Consider the following 17174-nt stretch of genomic DNA (forward strand, 5'->3'; position numbering starts at 1 on the left):
ACCCAGACACCCCAAAATAACATAAAGATTTATTAATCAACCAAGTGTAGGTGATGGATAGACAGATAGGCAGTCCATATCCTTGCAATGCAGCCTCAAGTGCTGTGTGATGTTCATGCAAGAGATCTGTTCAAATCCAGCCCGTGACCCCGAAGATGGTGCCACTGAGATGAGCAACCCCAGGCTGCCACGGGGTCCTGCAAATAAGCTAAGCCCTTGCTTAGAGCCAAGTTATAAAGACACTGGGGACAAGGAAAACTTGATTGCAACGAGTGAAAGAGCCACTATATGAAAACAACACAAAGCACCATAAAATATTTCTCTTTAAAATGTAATTCCATTGTATACACTTTCTAAAAGCAGAAAAGCACCAAAAAAAAGAGATTAAACATCATTTCTAATCCCACTCCCAGAAGCGATACTGTATATTTTGGTGTGAATGTGTGTGATCAGAAAACACCATTTTGTAATTGGATTCTTCATTTATTTATTTATTTTTATTTCTTTAAGTAATCTTTGCACCCAGCGTGGAGATCGAACTCACAACCCCGAGATCAAGAGTCGCGCGCTCTACTGACTGAGCCAGCCAGAAGCCCTGTAATTGGATTCTTTCCAGTTCACAAAATAGAATTAGTTTTCTAGCATCATTAAATATTATATTTTACAACATAATTTTTAATGTGTGCATATTGCTCTTACGTGGCTTTTCAATAATCTTATCAATTTTTTTCATCGGACATTTAGTTGGTTTCCCACGTTTTCGGTGGCAGCACAATTACAGATCACAGGCAGTGCTAACACTTCCTGACTTCCACAAATATTAGCTCAACTTCCTTTCTTCCTTCCTTCAATAAGTAGTTATTAAATAAGTGCAAAACAACCAGGCTCAAACAAAGCAACTATGAAGGACATTTCTGAGATATTTGGGGAATTTGAAAGTAGAGTTGCTCTTTCATGATGCTAAGGAATTATAATTGTGTGATAATGATCTTGTGGTTATGGGGAAAAGCTTCCTTATTTTTTAGAGACTCATACTGAAGTATTTAAGGATGAAATGTCACGATGCTTGTAATTTGCTTTAAAATATTTTAACCAAAAAGTAAATGAAGCAAATATGGGAAATCTAGGTGATGGGTATATTGTCTGCTTTTCTGTATGTTTGAAATTTTCATTTAAAAATATGCCTTAAAAATGAAATACGTCATGCTAGGTCCTGGACTATGAGCTGAAGATGTAGCAGTGAACAAAACAGACCCCTGTGGTCTTGGCGGAGCACACCAGCCTTTGGGGAACATGTTTCCGTAAGAAAGTCTCCAATGCAACCTGATGGTGTCGCCAGGACCCGTGTCAGCCCAGCATTCTTTGCCCTACACACCATCATCACTGCAGGTGTCTTTCCCCACCTTCTAAATATCTACCTCCCAGTGGCCTTGAGTCTAGAGGAATCCCCACACTGTGGTCACTAATACTGCGTGTCGGAAATCAGTCCTGTGGTCCATAGTGCCCCTGGGTTCCATTCAGGAAACTCTTCCCGGGCACCCAGGTGCGCCTGGCACTGCGAAGGTACCAGGACCTAGAAAGGGGATGACCTGACCCCTGCCTTCCACTTACAGCCTGTGGGAGGAGGTGGAAGAGGTCACCCAAGCCAGTTGGAAGGAGGGGAGTTGGCTGGAAAGGTGACCAGGACAAGCTTCTTCAATGGGGAAGGAAGAGACCCCAGGGCAATGGGAAGATTCTGCTAGAAGGGCTGGATGAGCAGTCCTGCACGCCCACCCACAACGCCCACCCAGAGGAGCTAATGTTCATTGTATCCTTTAGTTCAGGGGTTGGCAAACTTTCTCTCCAAAGGGCTGGATAATAAACATTTTAGGCTTTTCAGACCAAGAAGCAACATCAGAGATATGTAGGTACAAAAGGGAAAAGGTCCCCTCCCCATTTTTTGGCCAAAATTCAAAACTTTATTATGGACACCAAAATGTAAATTTCATATAATGTTCACGTGCCATAACCATTCTTTTTATTTTTTTTTCAACTGTTTAAAAATGCAAAAACCAGTCCTAGCTCATAGCCATACCAGAACAGGTGGTGGGCGCCTGGGTGGCTCAGTTGGTTAAGCGACTGCCTTCGGCTCAGGTCATGATCCTGGAGTCCCTGGATCGAGTCCCACATCGGGCTCTCTGCTCGGCAGGGAGTCTGCTTCTCCCTCTGACCCTCCCCCCTCTCGTGTGCTCTCTCTCATTCTCTCTCTCAAATAAATAAATAAAATCTTTAAAAAAAACAAAAAAACAAACAAAACAAACAGGTGGTGGCCGAATTCGGCCCACCCACGTAACTTCCCAACTGCTCCCGCACAAGATGGGCTGGTTCTTTTTTTTTTTTTTTTAAAGATTTTATTTATTTATGTGACAGAGAGAGACACAGCGAGAGAGGGAACACAAGCAGGGGGAGTGGGAGAGGGAGAAGCAGGCTTCGCGCTGAAGGCAGACGCTTAACGGCTGAGCCACCCAGGCGCCCCGATGGGCTGGTTCTTAACTGAACGGTTTGTTTTCAGGGCTACTCTTTGCTGTGGGAACGGGAATGGGCCTGATCTAGTTGTTGGCACCTGGGTTCCTGGCCCATTTCTACCCCTTCCCAGCTGGGGGTTCTGAAGAAAGTCACTTAACCTCCTGGACTTCAGTTTCCTTGTCCCTGAAACTCGAGGGAGGCTCAGGCTCCTACTCCCAGGCCGGGAGGGGAAAATATCGCTTCGTACACTCTCCTGTGTACGTGGGAAATACTGGGTAGGGGATGGACTCGCGGTGCGTCCAGAGCATCCCCCAAAGGCCGAAGTGCGCTGTCCTCCTCACAGCCCTCCGAAGCAGCGCACCTAGTGTCGCCTGGGGGCAGACTCCTCACAACCCAGTGCCGGTGGCTGAGCACTGGAAGCCGGGTTCTGGGCGCGCCAGAGCAGACCCCCATCGTGGGTGGGGGCGCGGGCTGCACCGCGGGCAGGCTCCCTCTAGCCCGGGGCCGTCGGGCCGGCCGCGCGGGCCTCGCCGTCGGTGCGCCTCCGCCTCGTTGAGGGCGCGCCGTCCGAGCTCCCCGCGGGCTCAGAGGAGCCCTTCACCGCCACCCTGGCCCGGAGAGGTCGATCCCGGCAGCGCGGCCGTGCCGAGAGCCTCGGGCGGGACCGCCAGGACTTGCCGCCCCGCCAGCCGGCCCCCGGGCGGTCCCCGAGGGCGCGCGCGTGGCTGCCGGCGCCTCGGAGGCCCTCCCTCGAGGCCCCTGCCCCGCAGCCAGCGGGCCGGACGCTGCCCCACGCCGCGGGGCAGGGCGGGGCGGGAGCAGGCGCTCAGGATGCGCCCGGGCTTGCCAACCAGTTGCGCAAGTTGTGCTCGGGCAGCTATAAGAGGGGCTGGCAGGCATGGAGCCCCGGAGGAATCGCGGAGCAAGCAGCTGCGAGGTAAGGCCTGGGCACGCTCCTTCTTCCTTCTCCGCCGGTCTTTCTTGGCCAGCCACCCCACCCCACCCGACGCTGAACGCGGGGGAAACTGAGGCGGGCGAGGGGCAGGACAGACGGCTCGGTTCTGGACTATGGCGGCTTTGTCCCAGAGTTCAAACGGGAGGGAAGGCGGCCGGGGAGATCTGGATTCGGGGCCGGGCTGTGCCGTGCCCACGGAGCAGGAATCTGTGCCATGGAGGCAGCCAGGATCCCCGGAGACTGTCAGAGCCGCCAGCCCAGCTGCTGAGATGCTTTGGAAATTGGCTTGAGCACATCCCCGAAGATCAGGGTACCCTGCCCCCCTCGGAAGGGGATAGAGTCGCGGGTGCTGGGGGTTCGGGTAGGAGCGTTCGGTTTCTGGGAACTAGCTTTGCTCTGCGGCTAAGAATTCCCGCATCATCTTCCGGTGGGGGTGTTCATCTCTGATATGTGAATGCGAGGATACTGTATAAGGCCAAAGCCTAGGAACAGGACCACTGTGGGGTAGAGGTGGAGGGGAAACTGTCAGGAAGAACCCAAATATCTCGGAGAATTCTGCCGAGTCTCACACATCTGGCCTCAAAGCCAAGCAAATTGCCTTCTTGACAATGGAAGAAATTGGGGTTTTCTGAGCTGACAGAGCAGCGGGTCGCGGAGAGGCCTACTGCATGTTTCTCACTGTTACCGGCTCTCTTGTCGGGACCGCAAATACCCACTGTTGGCAGGTAGGCCCCAGGCAGAGTCCGCCTTCTCTCCCGGCCTGGTTTACATTGCATTGTGGGTGTGGTTGCCTTTACCTTCCCCCTTCTATAGTTGCAAGATGGTGGCATTTTGGAATTGTGAATCCTTACGTACAGCTAGATCCAAGAGGAGTGGCCTGGTTGTCCTTTGAGAATAGCAGTTTTGGAGTGGGTGAGATGATTGATTTCTGCTAGAAGGGTCTTCAGGGTGGGCGGGGCAGAGGGCAGGTACTTGCAGGCACCAACCCAGGAGCCCCAGCTCCGTGACCCCCGTTGTAGGAACTACAACGGGGAAGTTTGGTCTGTAGCCTTCTGAGGTGGGCAGCCCTCAGCTGGGACTGGTGGGAGAGAGGGTACCCAATCTCTTTTCCACCGGGCTGGTCTACAGAATCATAGTCGCTGCCATTCCCGTTTCCCCAGGAGCAGAGATGCCATGCGGATCATTTCTCTCATTTAGGTAGGGGGAGAAGGCAAGAGAAAAACTGGATGTTTTTAGGTTCTTCCCTTTTCTAGCAATTGAGGACATTCGGCTGAGGGGAACGTGTCCATGTTGGCCAAAGGAGCGTCCTTCTCATATTTTGTACATCTTATGCCCAAAATAACTCTTCTCGGGATTTGGGGGAAATATTCCCCCCCCCCCCCCCGCTCCATTCCAGGAAATGGCTCCAAGCGCCAAGGACAGAGCCAGGGAGATTGCAGTGAATTCCTGCCTTTCAGCCCCAGGCGGATGCCTCTCGTGTCTGAGTGGTCCGTGCAGGGCGCGGAGGTGGCCACTTGGGAGAACTCTCCTTGCAGAACCCAGGTCATTGTCCCCCACTCCAGCCTAGATGCCACCCGAAGGAACGTGGGAGTTGGGGAGAGAGAAGGGGCTTCCCGGAAGTAGAGTCCTTGTGGGGTGTGCATCCTTGAACAGCATGCATGTGATTGCAAGGAAAAGCAAGCCAAATTGTCCTGCAATTGTCCAGTCAATCAGGAGACTGTCCTCCCCAGCAGTAGGATTCTGTGGTAGCAGCTCCATCCCGGCCTGCCAGCCCGGAGCCTCGAAATTCTTCTTTGACCACACAGTTGTCTCAGAGAAATAGAAAGAGGTTGTTTTTGCTTAGAAACAACACACCTGATGCCTGGGCTCAGGCACTTATTCCATGTGTGACAACAGATGGGCCTTCCTTCTCAGCAAACTGCGTTTTACAGTCTTTCCGGCCCAGTTTGTCAGCTCCCCAAAACCAGATGCGTGATCCGTGTCAATGCCTACGTCTCACTGATTTCATTGCTGATCTCATCCCCATCGGTGTGCACATTGTGTTTGTACTCTGGGGTGCATGGGGCTGGGGAGGAGTTCAAAGGCGGCGGTTCGGGGGGGGCAGCCACAGAGAGGAGGGGGAGAGGTCTCTGAGAAGCGCAGGAGGCCCAAAGCAAGCAGCTGGAGCCAGGCTGACGAATGGGACTAAGGCAGGGAGCACCTGGGACCACCATCAGGATGGAGCAGAACCGGGAAAGCTGAAAGGAATGGGGACCCACAGGGTGCCGGAGGACACACCTGAGGTGCAGGAAGCCAACCAAGGTCACTGTTAAAGGGAAACCTGGAAGCCAAAGTGTTTTCTGCCTTCATTAAGAAAGTTTCCTAGGCATTCTGGCCGGGCAAAAGGGAATTCTACAATGTGACTTTGAGACCAGGGCAAGTGAACCATGATAGAGGTAGGTTAACCTGGTTAGACAATGAAGGTCAGAGATGGGAAACATTTTATTTATTCTTTCAACAAATATTAATGAGTACCCGCTCTGTGCCAGGCCCTTGGGAGATGCTGGAATAAATAGCATGTCCATGCCTCCTGCACCTGGCAGACAGTGCTAATTGATCGAGGCACCCTCTCTTCTGAGGCTGGATGGAGCTTCAGGTTCCCCATGCACACAGTGCGCCAGGGAGCCGCGGAAAGTTGATCAGAGTTGACACTGGAATTGAAACCTATTTGTTATCCATGATGGGGATCAGATCTAAGGGTGGTTTGTGATGAGTAGGAAGAATGTAACCCCCACACCCCCACTCTGGCTGCTGGTTATGTGTGTTAACATTTCTCAGACAAGGCTCTCAGTTGCAAAGAAGAGAAAACCACTCATGCTAGCTCAGTGTTTCAAACAATATATTGCAACCAACATTTAAAAAACAGAACTCCTAAGAGTGCAGCACTCGTTGTAAGGGTGAGTTTGATTTCTTGACCCTCGTTCCTCTTACATGTGTTTATCTATATCTAAAAATATATTCAGAGAGTTGAAACATACTCAAGTGAGTATATGTGGAAGAGTATCTCACAGTGGAGGCTAAGGACAGGGAGGGCCCAGAACCACCCAGGTCAGGAACCAGAAGGAAGGTCAGGAAGGAGCGCAGCCACTGACTGTAACCCACCAGTTATAGGATGAACTCTGGTCTTTCTCGGCTATTCCATGCACGTGAGGGCAACCACGGCTACCCTGGAGCTTCTGAGCCCTCAGTAGAGACAAACTGGGCTCTCTGAAGCCCTACTTTCAATTCCTGGGAGAGATGCCAATTGACCTAATCAGGCTTTGGAAGAGGAAGAGATACGGAAAGGGAGGAGAAGAGTATTCTTGGTCTCTTGACTACCACTGGGCATGCAAACATGGCCTCCAGGACCTGTGTGTGTGTGTGTGTGTGTGCACGTGCGTGCTCAGAACAGGGCAGATCCCCCACGAGGTGGAATCAAGCCTGGGACATTCTAGCTCTCTAGCCTCACACGCTCTACCCTTCTGCCATATTGAATTCTCCTAAACCCACCATAGTTTTCCCCAACTCCACACTGTCGCCTTGGTCTGGAATGCCCTGCTTGCCCTCTTGGGGAACTCCTGTCTTTAAGGTCTCAGTTCAAATACTGCCTCGTTTACAAGGCTGTCCTCACCTCCCCAGCGTTACCACCTTCCTCTGTGCTCCCCAGATTCTATGCTCCTTCCCTCATAACCTTGATGAGGTTGTGTTAAAATGAGTTATTTTAGCTTCTGTTTGTTCCACTGGATTCTGAGTAGCTTGAATGACCAAGATCTGGTCTTCCCTGTCTCTATTCATCCTTTGTTTTTTCCCTGTACCCAAGTCCCTTCCAAATTGGAATTATGGAGAAAGGACGGAAAGGAGGAGAAGGAAAGGATGGGAGGGAGACCACAGGAAGAATTTCTGCAGGGAGAGGCTTAGACCATCCAAAGCTTTTTCCCTCATAATTAACAGCAAATACCACATTATCTGAATTTAGTTCATACTAGCACACCGAGGATTACTGAAGAGGGGGGTATAGAAATCCCAATGGCTGGAGAAGAGAAGACGGAAGAGAGAAGTGCGTGCTGGGTTCCTACTAACTTCTGGCACTTTCAACCAGGAGAAGACATGTGACGTTGGATAGCTCAAGGCTAGCAGCCTTCACCAGCAAATGCCTCTGTGTCCCTAAGCTCTCCCCACCCTCCGCCGCCCCCCCCTCCCCGCCCACTGCTATCATCAGAAGGCTGTAGGCAGGCCTGACCTTGGCCCAGGAAACCTTCCAGCCTGGATCTGGAGAAGCATCCCCCTATCTTGACAGAGAGGTTCCGCGTGGTCTGCCTCAACCCCTAGGACCAGAGTGGAGGTGAAGGAGGTCATATCTGGAGGCCACCAGCTTCTTGGGGAAATAGGAGATGAGCTTGTCTGTGGAGAAGGCAGAGGTGGGGGGCCCGCATACAAGTGGGGCAGGGTTGGGGAGGGGGATCAGATAAGGATGAATAGAGCTGGGGCCAGCATCCAGGCCCCAGGTGAACTCAGAGAGTAGGATGTGGTCGGATGGAAGGTGTGGTAATAGGAGCCTCTCCTGCTGGCCTTGGAACTGTTTTCTGTGGTGGTATTTCCTTTTCTAGTGCTGCCCTGGGAGCACTGGTTTTTCTCTTTCCTTCTCCAGTGTACCCATGGCAGGGGATGCTGGTAGAGATGACGGGGGGTGTCAGGGTCTTAATTAAAGTAGAGGGAAGGCAGCAGGAGGCAAAAGCTAGTGAACAGGAGGGCCAGAGGGTGAGGGTGAGCAGAGGGGTGGGGGCAGGGAGCAGCAGAGTGAAGGGGAGACCTTGGCCAGTGTGCATGCGGCCCATTAGCCACACCTCCCCCCACAGTGCCCATCTCCCTCCCCAGGATCTACTTAAATAATGGGCAGAGAGAAACAAAAGAGACAGGATGTTGTATCAACATTTCAGTGATTCATCTTTTAACCCTCAAAAAATGGCAGCTCCTAAATGTTCAAAACCATTTTGGAAATTTCTAGAGAGGAAAGGTTTTGCCGCCCAGGCAGCTGGCTGACAATCGCCTCTCCTCCCCGTTCCTCTCACCTCAGCTCTCTCCACCTGGGCACTCCTGGGTCTACATCTGCAGCCCTGTTTTTCTGAATGTGACTGCCAATCCCAACTGTCAGCTGGATGGGTCCACCTGAGGTCCCACCAGTTGCAAACAGCAAATCAGAGGCATTGCAACTCCCTCCCTGTGCCTCTGCCAATTTCCATCTCTATCCTTCTTGTCACCTGGGCTGAAAGCATTAGCCTGGGAACAGTCAGAGCTCCTCACTTCCGCAAAAGAAACCTAGCCTCCCTACGCGGCACTCGGGTCCAATCCCACCCCACCTCCTGGCCCATCACTCCCATGCCGGCTGTGAGCCCGTGTCCTGAGTTCACAGGTATTCTTCAGCCTCTGAGCCCTTGGCTGGACTGCTCCTCTCTTCCACCTTCATAAACCCAATTCCTCCTGATTTTTACGGCCCTTATCAAATGCCACCTCCTCCAAGATGCCTCCTTGATTCCTTAGCTGGAAATAGTGGTGATAACAGCTCATGTGTATTGGGGTTGGCCATAGGCCAGGCAAGGAGCTAGCACTTTATATACATTACCTCATTTCATCCACAGAACAGCCTCAGGTGGGAATTACAGTTTGTATCATTCCCATTTTATAGCTAAGAACAATGGTCTGAGAGAGTTTGGCAGACTTGTCCAAGGTCCTGTACTCCAACTAAAGCAGAGTTCTGCTGAACTCCAGAGTTCATAATTTTATACACATCTCCCTCCCATGAATTACCCTGGGCATGCTGTTTAAACATCCTTCCTAAAAAAAAAAACAAAAACAAAAAAAGCTTTTACATTCTTCCTGGAGTTAGAGCTAATTATGTAAACTGGTTGTTCAAGAGCACAGTTTTGTTCTTTAGTTTTATCTCTAAGAAATAATATATGTTAATAGTTAACAACATTAAATACTGCGGTATATTCTCTGGGCTTTGGGGAAACCCAGCAGTCTTCAGCCCCATCCCTCCCTAGTCCTGATTCCCACCTTCCTGTGGTTCCATGTCCTTTTCGTCTTTGTACCTGGCCTGTAGTGGGCGATCAGTACACGTTAGCTGTCAACCATCCGCTATCCACTGAGTAACCATTACGTGTCAGGCACTGTGCTTAGTGAAGTTGTAGTTGCTGTCTTGAATTATCCCTCCCCTCTCTAGTCCCTAAACTCTGCTCTCACCGGCCATCTACACCACCTTCTTGGGCCACAGCCAGTCCCCACCCGGGTCCTGACACTCAGGGGAACCCAAGAACACTTGACATCTACTCTGTCCTGATGCCCATGTCCAGGTGTATGAATCAGCTAGCATTAAGTTTGGCTGCATTTAGCAGAGACCCCAAATAACAGTGGCTTAACCAAGACAGAGGATATGTCTCTCTCACACGTGCAGCACAAGTCCAGGGATGGGCAGTCTGAGGCCAGTATGTCACCTCGGCTCCCCATTCCACCATTTGTAAGGTGAGGCTCTCCTCCTCATGATTCAAGATGGCGCCAGAACCCCGGCTACTGCGTCCGCAATCCAGGCATGGGACGCAGGGAGGGATGAAAGAGGAAGAGGCAAAGGCACACAGCCCAAGAGCTGCCACCCAGCACCCATGCTGATATTTAATTGGCCAGGCTTATTGGCATAGCCAAACCTAGTTGGGGGAAGCTGGGAAGTGTAGTATTTATTCTGGATGGCACATCACCATCTAAACTTGGATATTCTATTACTGCGGAAGAAGGGAAGCATAGATATTGGAGACAACTAGCAGCCTCTATTAAAAGGGTTTGGTGTGTTGATGTGTTTGTGTGTGTGCATATGCTGTGTGTTATGTATGTGAGCACACATGTTGTGTGGCGTATGTTGGTGGGCCACGTTCTCTCCACCACTTTGATCTCAGATGGACTTGTTATGGGTTCTCTACGGAGCTCCCCTAAATCTGGCACCTCCTCTTAGGCAGATTTAGCAGCAGCTTCTCAATTCCCCATTTCGAGGAACTACAGTGTATTTTCTGTATCCACTGAAGCATATTATCAGTGCTGATAGAGGGGCTTGTAAAACTGTTTTCCCGTTCAGGTGTTACAGGGTGGCCATTATGCGAGAGCGACTATGCCCAGAGTTAATCTGGTAATAAATTCTCCCGGGAAGGAGGGTGTCATTACACTAGAATCCTAGAAAAGGGTACCATTCAATCTTGTGCTGCAGGGGGAGCACCCAGAAATGCCAGGCACCCTGTGGAGATGGCCCAGGGGAGGCAGTGGGCCAAATGCTAGATTTAGGGTTGCCTACAAGGCAGTGTTAGCCCAGTGTTTCAGGCCCTGCCTGGTAATCACACAATTCCCAGATGGCTGACCTCTCCCCCCACCCAGCCACCCTTCGGCACACAAGCACAATACGCAGGGGCTTGACAGGTCCATCTCATTTACCCTTTTCCACCAGGTGGTTTTATTTGTTCCATTTTACTCACGGGAACGGATGCTGTAGGGAAGTTAAAGTATTTGCCCAGGGGCTCACTGACACCCTGGGACCTAACCACTATACTTTCCACTTTTGCTAGGGTTTCGTGGAACCATACTGGGGATTAGCGCTATTTAACTCCGTTCCACAAACATTTGGTGGAAATGTTTACTCATGTAATCGGGAGTTAATAGAGGGAGCTTCGACTTTTTTTTTTTTTTTTTTTTGAGAGACAGAGAGAGAGAGAGGCAGAGGGAGAAGCAGGCTCCCAAGGAGCAGAGAGCCCGATGCGGGACTCGATCCCAGGACCCTGGGATCACGACCCAAGCCGAAGGCAGACGCCCAACCATCTGAGCCACCCAGGCGCCCGAGCTTCGACTTTTTAAGAGAGAAAGCAAGCACAGAAACACCTGAAGTGCCCCCTCCTGAATTACTCAGGATTTTGAGTTGATACAGGGGTACAATCTCCATAGCTTCATCCTAGAGCAGGGTGTTTGTTTCCAAGGACATGGTCCCAGGAGGTACCTTGGTTGAGCATTGGGGTGGTTTGTAAGTTGGGGCTCTCCTCAAAGGCTAGGGAAACTGTGGGGTGGGGAGAGAGCACCCCAGCCTCTCTGGGTTAAGCAGAACCCTGACTCAGCCACTCACCTGTTTGACTGTGAGCAAGTTAGTGCATCTTCTTGACCCTCGGTTTCCCCTTCTATAAAATTCAGATTAAAAGCATACCTTTGATCAAGCATGATAAATAATATATAAACAGACCGTTTATTTCTATTATATTGCCAGAATATGAATCATACTAATATGATTATGGATAGAAAATGTATTATCTGTTGTTATCAAGACCCAGATGAGGCAGAACATAAAAAACAGGGATTAACTTTTTTGCCTTTTCCGGAACCTTCATGCTAATATTTACTTGCATTTGATTATCATTTCGGGCTCATGCACACAACATGGATCACAGACTCGCACACATTTAACTGTATTACCTTTTGTCTTATGTATCTCATTAAAACTTAGCTGCTTACTCAAGGATCTGCATATTACTAATATTAGAATTCATTGTTCCATGACTTCGAAAGTGTCAATCATTCTGGATGAACATGTTATATAGTCTCTCCTGCCTCCATGCCTTTATTTTATTTTTTTTTTAAGATTTTATTTATTTATTTATTTATTTATTTGTCAGAGAGAGCGCACAAGCAGGGGGAGCAGCTGAGGGAGAGGAAGAAGCAGGCTCCCCGCTGAGCAGGGAGCCCGATGCGGGGCTCGATCCCAGGACCCTGGGATCATGACCTGAGCTGAAGGCAGCCTCTTAACCGACTGAGCCACCCAGGCGCCCCTGCCTCCATACCTTTAAACCAGCTGTTTTCTGGCCATTTGTGGCAACCACTTTCCATTCTTACTAACCCCTACTGGGTCTTTAATACCCAGCTCAGGTGACACCTCTTCGAGGGAGCCCCTTTTGTACTCCTGTGGTATCTTGCGCTCATCCTTCTCGAAAAGTTTGTTCTTCCTGTATTGGAATGGCCTGCAGACCTGTTTATCTCTCCTATGAAAGCATAAGCAACCCGAGAGTGGAGAACATCTGTTGTTCACGATTGTATCCTTGGTGCCCGGCTCTGTATCTGACACATTAACAGACCTTCTGCCAGGGCTGGGTGCGCTCCGGCTCCCAGTGGGAGAGAAAGAAAGTAATAAAGCCAGTGATAAATGCCATCACAGAGGCATCAGAGGCCGCCACGGGAGAGTAATGGAGAGGACAAGTAACATCATCTCTAGCAATAAGGATAATAATAGAGTACCTTTCACAACACCTTTAAAGCTCTTGCACATGCATTGTCTCATTTGATCCTCATAAAAGTCAAGAGATAGGTATATTGCAGGAGATGCTGGTAGGGCTTTTAGCGGTTATGTGATATGCTTTGTGTCAGGCAGCTATTAAATGGCTGGGTTCAGACCAGACTTTAAAAGCCCGTTCTCTTCCTCACAGCGTGCAATAAAGTCCTATCATCACCATGACGTCCATTTGCTCCTGCCTTGGCTTACTGCTCTGTGGTCCATCCCACACCACTTCGTAGATTAATTGCTCAGGCCCTGCCTCCCCGAGGAAATGCATTTCATTAATGTAATTCTAGATAACAAATTGTCTTTGACGCTGAGGGGATGATTGCTATGGCAGAAAGCAAGTCTCATTTTTATACACATCAGATAATGTGGTTGGTAACAGGGCGTCTGGGTGTTTTTTCTGAGATACCAGCGACTTGCTATGTGTGGTTCCTTCTGTTTTCAGGCCCGAGAAGCACATCCTGGGAAGGAAGATGCGTTGCGGATCCCTGTGCCGATTCCTGTGGCTTTGGTCCTGTCTGTCCTATATTGAAGCCGTGCCCATCCAAAAAGTTCAGGATGACACCAAAACCCTCATCAGGACGATTATCGCCAGGATCAATGACATTTCACAACCGGTAGGGAGGGTCTGAGAAGACAAAATAGAGCTGTGACTGGCCCATGGGGAAACCAGGACCTCAGACGTTAGCCAAGGCCTGTGCAGCCTCATGTAGGGGCCATGGCAGCCTTGATTCCTCCCTCCTGCACGAACAGAGCTGCCTTTCCTCTTCCTCTCCCCTCTGCCTCCCACCTCCTCCCTCTCCTTCCTCTCTGATGGGAATCCTAGTGCCTAGGACCAGAGGGAGCCATAAAGGTCCTTCTGTCCAACTGGCAGATGACCAGAACCCCAGCTGCATCCTCTCTGAGCCTCTGTCTCATCGCTAGAATGTGCTTATCATTGGGCATTCTTTTTTTTCTTTTTTAAGATTTCATTTATTTGAGAGAGAGAGAGCAGAGCTAGAGAGAGAGCACAAGTGGGAGGCGGAGAGGCAGAGGGAGAAGCAGGCTTCCCGCTGAGCAGGGAGCCCGATGCAGAACTCGATCCCAGGATTCTGGAATCCTGACCTGAGCCGAAGGCAGACGCTTAACCGACTGAGCCACCCAGGTGCCCCGCATTGGGCATTCTTCCTAGCTGAACTCTGGCCCTGTGAAGCTTCTCCCTATTACTGCGAGTCCTGGGGTCCACAGGCCTAGACCTTCAGCCATTTCCCAGAGGAGGGCTGTATTTGGAATTAGGAAGACCGAATGTGAATCTTCACACTTCTGTTCTCTCTGTAAAATCTTAAGCTAGTTGCTCAGTGTCTTGAAGCCTTGGTTTCCACAGCTAGATAGTGGGACTATCATAAGGGACTTCACAAGGTTGTTTTGAGATTCAATTAAATAAAGCAAGTGTTCCACCTGCCCTCCCCCTGGCCCCCAACAGAACCAGAACACAGCATGCCCTCATTAAAGGTTTTTAGCTGTGGTTTTTGGTAGCCCCTAGTCTTAAAAGTCTGCTTGCTCCCCCAGCATGGAGCAATCTAGAAACTTCCACATCTCCCGCCCGCTATGCATGTCTGACAGTGGTCTTGGGTAGCCAGGGAGAAGTTAGGTGGCCAGAAGCAGGGACAGCTCAGAACTAGACAGGGTTTTGGGCATTTTATAGAGAGAAACCCAGGAGTCTCCTTGCTTTCACGGGGCCACTCAGGATAGATCCAGAGTGTCCCAGCTTGGGTGGTGCCGAGAGTGAGCGTCGCAGGCAGTGGGGAAGGGGAGAGCCCCTCCTGGTAACCAGCGTTACTGGAGCCGAAGAGTGAGGTGGGGCACTCTTGGGGGGGGGTTGTCCAGCCTTGATCCCTAAGGGGGTGGGAGGCCTTGGAGAACCCAACTGGGAGGGAGGAGTCCTCTGGGGGGTGGAAGTGGGGGGAAGGATGGCTGGGGGAGGGGCACTTCAGGAGGACCTCAGTGCCTGGGGAAGAGATTTAACTAAGTAGAAATCGGGTCCCATGGCTGGTTCCACAGCAGAGGCCATTGCGAAGATTGGTCTGGAAGGGGAGGGCAGGGTGATTTGGGAAGGGCAGGAAGACAGAAGTCCAGGAGACCAGCTTGCAAGCTTGGCGGCCCCGGGGCCCAAGAAACAAGGGCCTGGGCCAGGGTGGTGAGTGGGACCGGAGGCAAGCAAGAGAGCGGACCTCCACACTCACGGGAGACGCCGAGGCCTTACAGAACCGACTTCTCTGAGATCCTGCTCTCCCTTTTCCTCTCTCCCAGGAGGGTGTCTGCTCCAGACCAAGGGTTGCTGGTCTAGACTTCATTCCTGGGCTCCAGTCGGTCCGGACTCTGTCCGGGATGAACCAGATGTTGGCCATCTACCAACAGATCCTCACCAGTCTGCATTCCAGAAGTGTGGTCCAAATAGCTAATGACCTGGCGAACCTCCGGGACCTTCTCCACCTGCTGGCCTCCGCCAAGAGCTGCCCCTTGCCCCGGGCCAGGGGCCTGGAGAACATCAAGAGCCTGCGCGATGTCCTAAAAGCCTCAGTGCACTCCGCAGAGGTGGTGGCCCTGAGCAGGCTGCGGGCAGCCCTCCAGGGCATGCTTCGACAGCTGGACCGCAACCCTGGGTGCTGAGGCCTCAAAGGGCTCTCTTCCCAAAGTCGAGGAGAGAGCCCTGGGCTTCTGGGTGTCTCCAGGAGAGAGCCCGTGTGGGTGTCCTTTATCCGGACCCCGGTCCATTTCTCTCTCACACCTCGGCACCACTCTTCCAAAGGCATAAGCCGCCAAGGCATGAAACCAAAGATAGAATGCATGATTCCATACTCACCGGGAAGGGGGACCCACCCGGCAAACAGTGAACTGGATCTGGGGTTCTCACAAGAGTCTTCCTTCCTGTGCCACCTCCCCCCTCACTGCATGCTTCAGCGTGACCTGGGGTGATTGCAGGAGGCACCCACCGAGGCTTTGGACCATCAAGCAAGGTTCTGTTTGAGAATTCTGGGAGCACCGTGAGGGCTACATCCACATACAGCTGCAAACTCCAAGCAACACGTTATTTATTACGCCTTTTATTCTGGATGGACTGGAAGGAAAACGTCAGCTTTTCCAGGCTCTTTGGGGCTGGCCAGAGCCAGGGATGCTGGTTCCAATCCCTTCGATGGGCCTGGCTGAGGCAAACCCATTTCTAGTGACTTGAGGGCTCTCTAGTTAGTTCTTTGGTAACTGGCTTTGTTTCTACTGTGACAGATGTGAAATTAGTGTTTGCAATGGCACTGCCTTGAGCGGATCTCCAAGGACCAGGTTATTTCAAAAAGAATTAATAAATTTTGTCATCTGTGATGTGTGGATGTGTGCACCTAGAGGTGGGGAATGTGTTAGGGGCAAGGGGAAGGATCCAGAATGTGTTTTCTGAATCACATTTGTGCAATGAGCTCTTCGGATGGGGGAGGGGGGTCATTTTCTCATCTCTGCAACCACTTAGTGTGGTTTTCATGAAAAGATGACCCCTTCAGGGGGTTGTGGGGGGCTTTGCCAGCCACCCATGGAGGGAGTGGCACTGAAGACTGTTTATTGGGGCAGTTGTGAGCCCTGGCCTTCTCCAGTTGCTGGAGAGAGGTCTTTCTTTTTTTTTTTTTAAGAGTTTATTTATTTATTCATGAGAGACAGAGAGAGAGAGAGAGAAGCAGAGGGAGAAGCAGGCTCCCAAGGAGCAGGGAGCCCGATGCGGGACTCGATCCCAGGACCCTGGGATCATGACCTGAGCCGAAGGCAGACGCTCAACCGTCTGAGCCACCCAGGTGCCCTGGAGAGAGGTCTTTCTTATCAGGGAGTGAGGATCCCTCTCCGGCGACAGCGATCCCCAGAGCAGGGGTCCTTGGTATGGACCTTGGAATGGTCTAGGGATGATCCCACACTGGATTTATAAGCAGTAGCCCTACTTGAGATGTGCCTGCCAAATTGTGATTCCCATCTGACTGGCTCAGCCAAAACAAGACCATGTTTCCCACTAATTTGGGGTGGATTTTTATTCCAGTGGGAAGGTCTGTGGGCTTTAGCGGATGGATGGTCCCAAGACCTGGGCCAGCACTGCTGAGGTCTCCAGGAGTGCCCTTCCCACTAGAGGTCATATTTGAGGGGATGAACAAGGAGGCTTGGCTTTTCAACCGTCCTCCCGCTGTGGTGAGGCCGTCACACTCTAGGTGGTGGATCTGTCCAAGGAAATTTGAATCAAAGCTGTCAACTTTGAGACTGAGCACCTAATTTGTGCTCAGCCCTGATTGGTGCTATGGGCTAGAGAAGCTCACCAAGTACACGTTAAAATCCAGTCTA

At 51.1% G+C, this 17174-nt stretch overlaps 1 protein-coding gene across 2 annotated transcripts; it reads left to right on the top strand.

Annotated features, from left to right (window-relative positions):
* Positions 1-3419: 3419 nt before the first annotated feature.
* On the top strand, positions 3420-15646 carry LOC110588997 (leptin). Of its 2 annotated transcripts, XM_021699378.1 has the most exons (3): positions 3420-3442; positions 13276-13447; positions 15120-15646. In XM_021699378.1, the coding sequence occupies exons 2-3, from the start codon at positions 13304-13306 to the stop codon at positions 15477-15479; spliced, it is 504 nt and encodes a 167-aa protein (XP_021555053.1). In that variant the 5' UTR covers positions 3420-3442; positions 13276-13303; the 3' UTR covers positions 15480-15646. The 2 variants fall into 2 exon arrangements, with proteins under 2 accessions (XP_021555053.1, XP_021555054.1); XM_021699379.2 differs by lacking the exon at positions 3420-3442 and having other exon boundaries at positions 13304-13447; positions 15123-15646.
* The last annotated feature ends 1528 nt before the right edge of the window (positions 15647-17174 follow it).

This window comes from Neomonachus schauinslandi, chromosome 12, assembly GCF_002201575.2.
Source record: "Neomonachus schauinslandi chromosome 12, ASM220157v2, whole genome shotgun sequence".
Taxonomy (NCBI): Eukaryota; Metazoa; Chordata; class Mammalia; order Carnivora; family Phocidae; genus Neomonachus; species Neomonachus schauinslandi.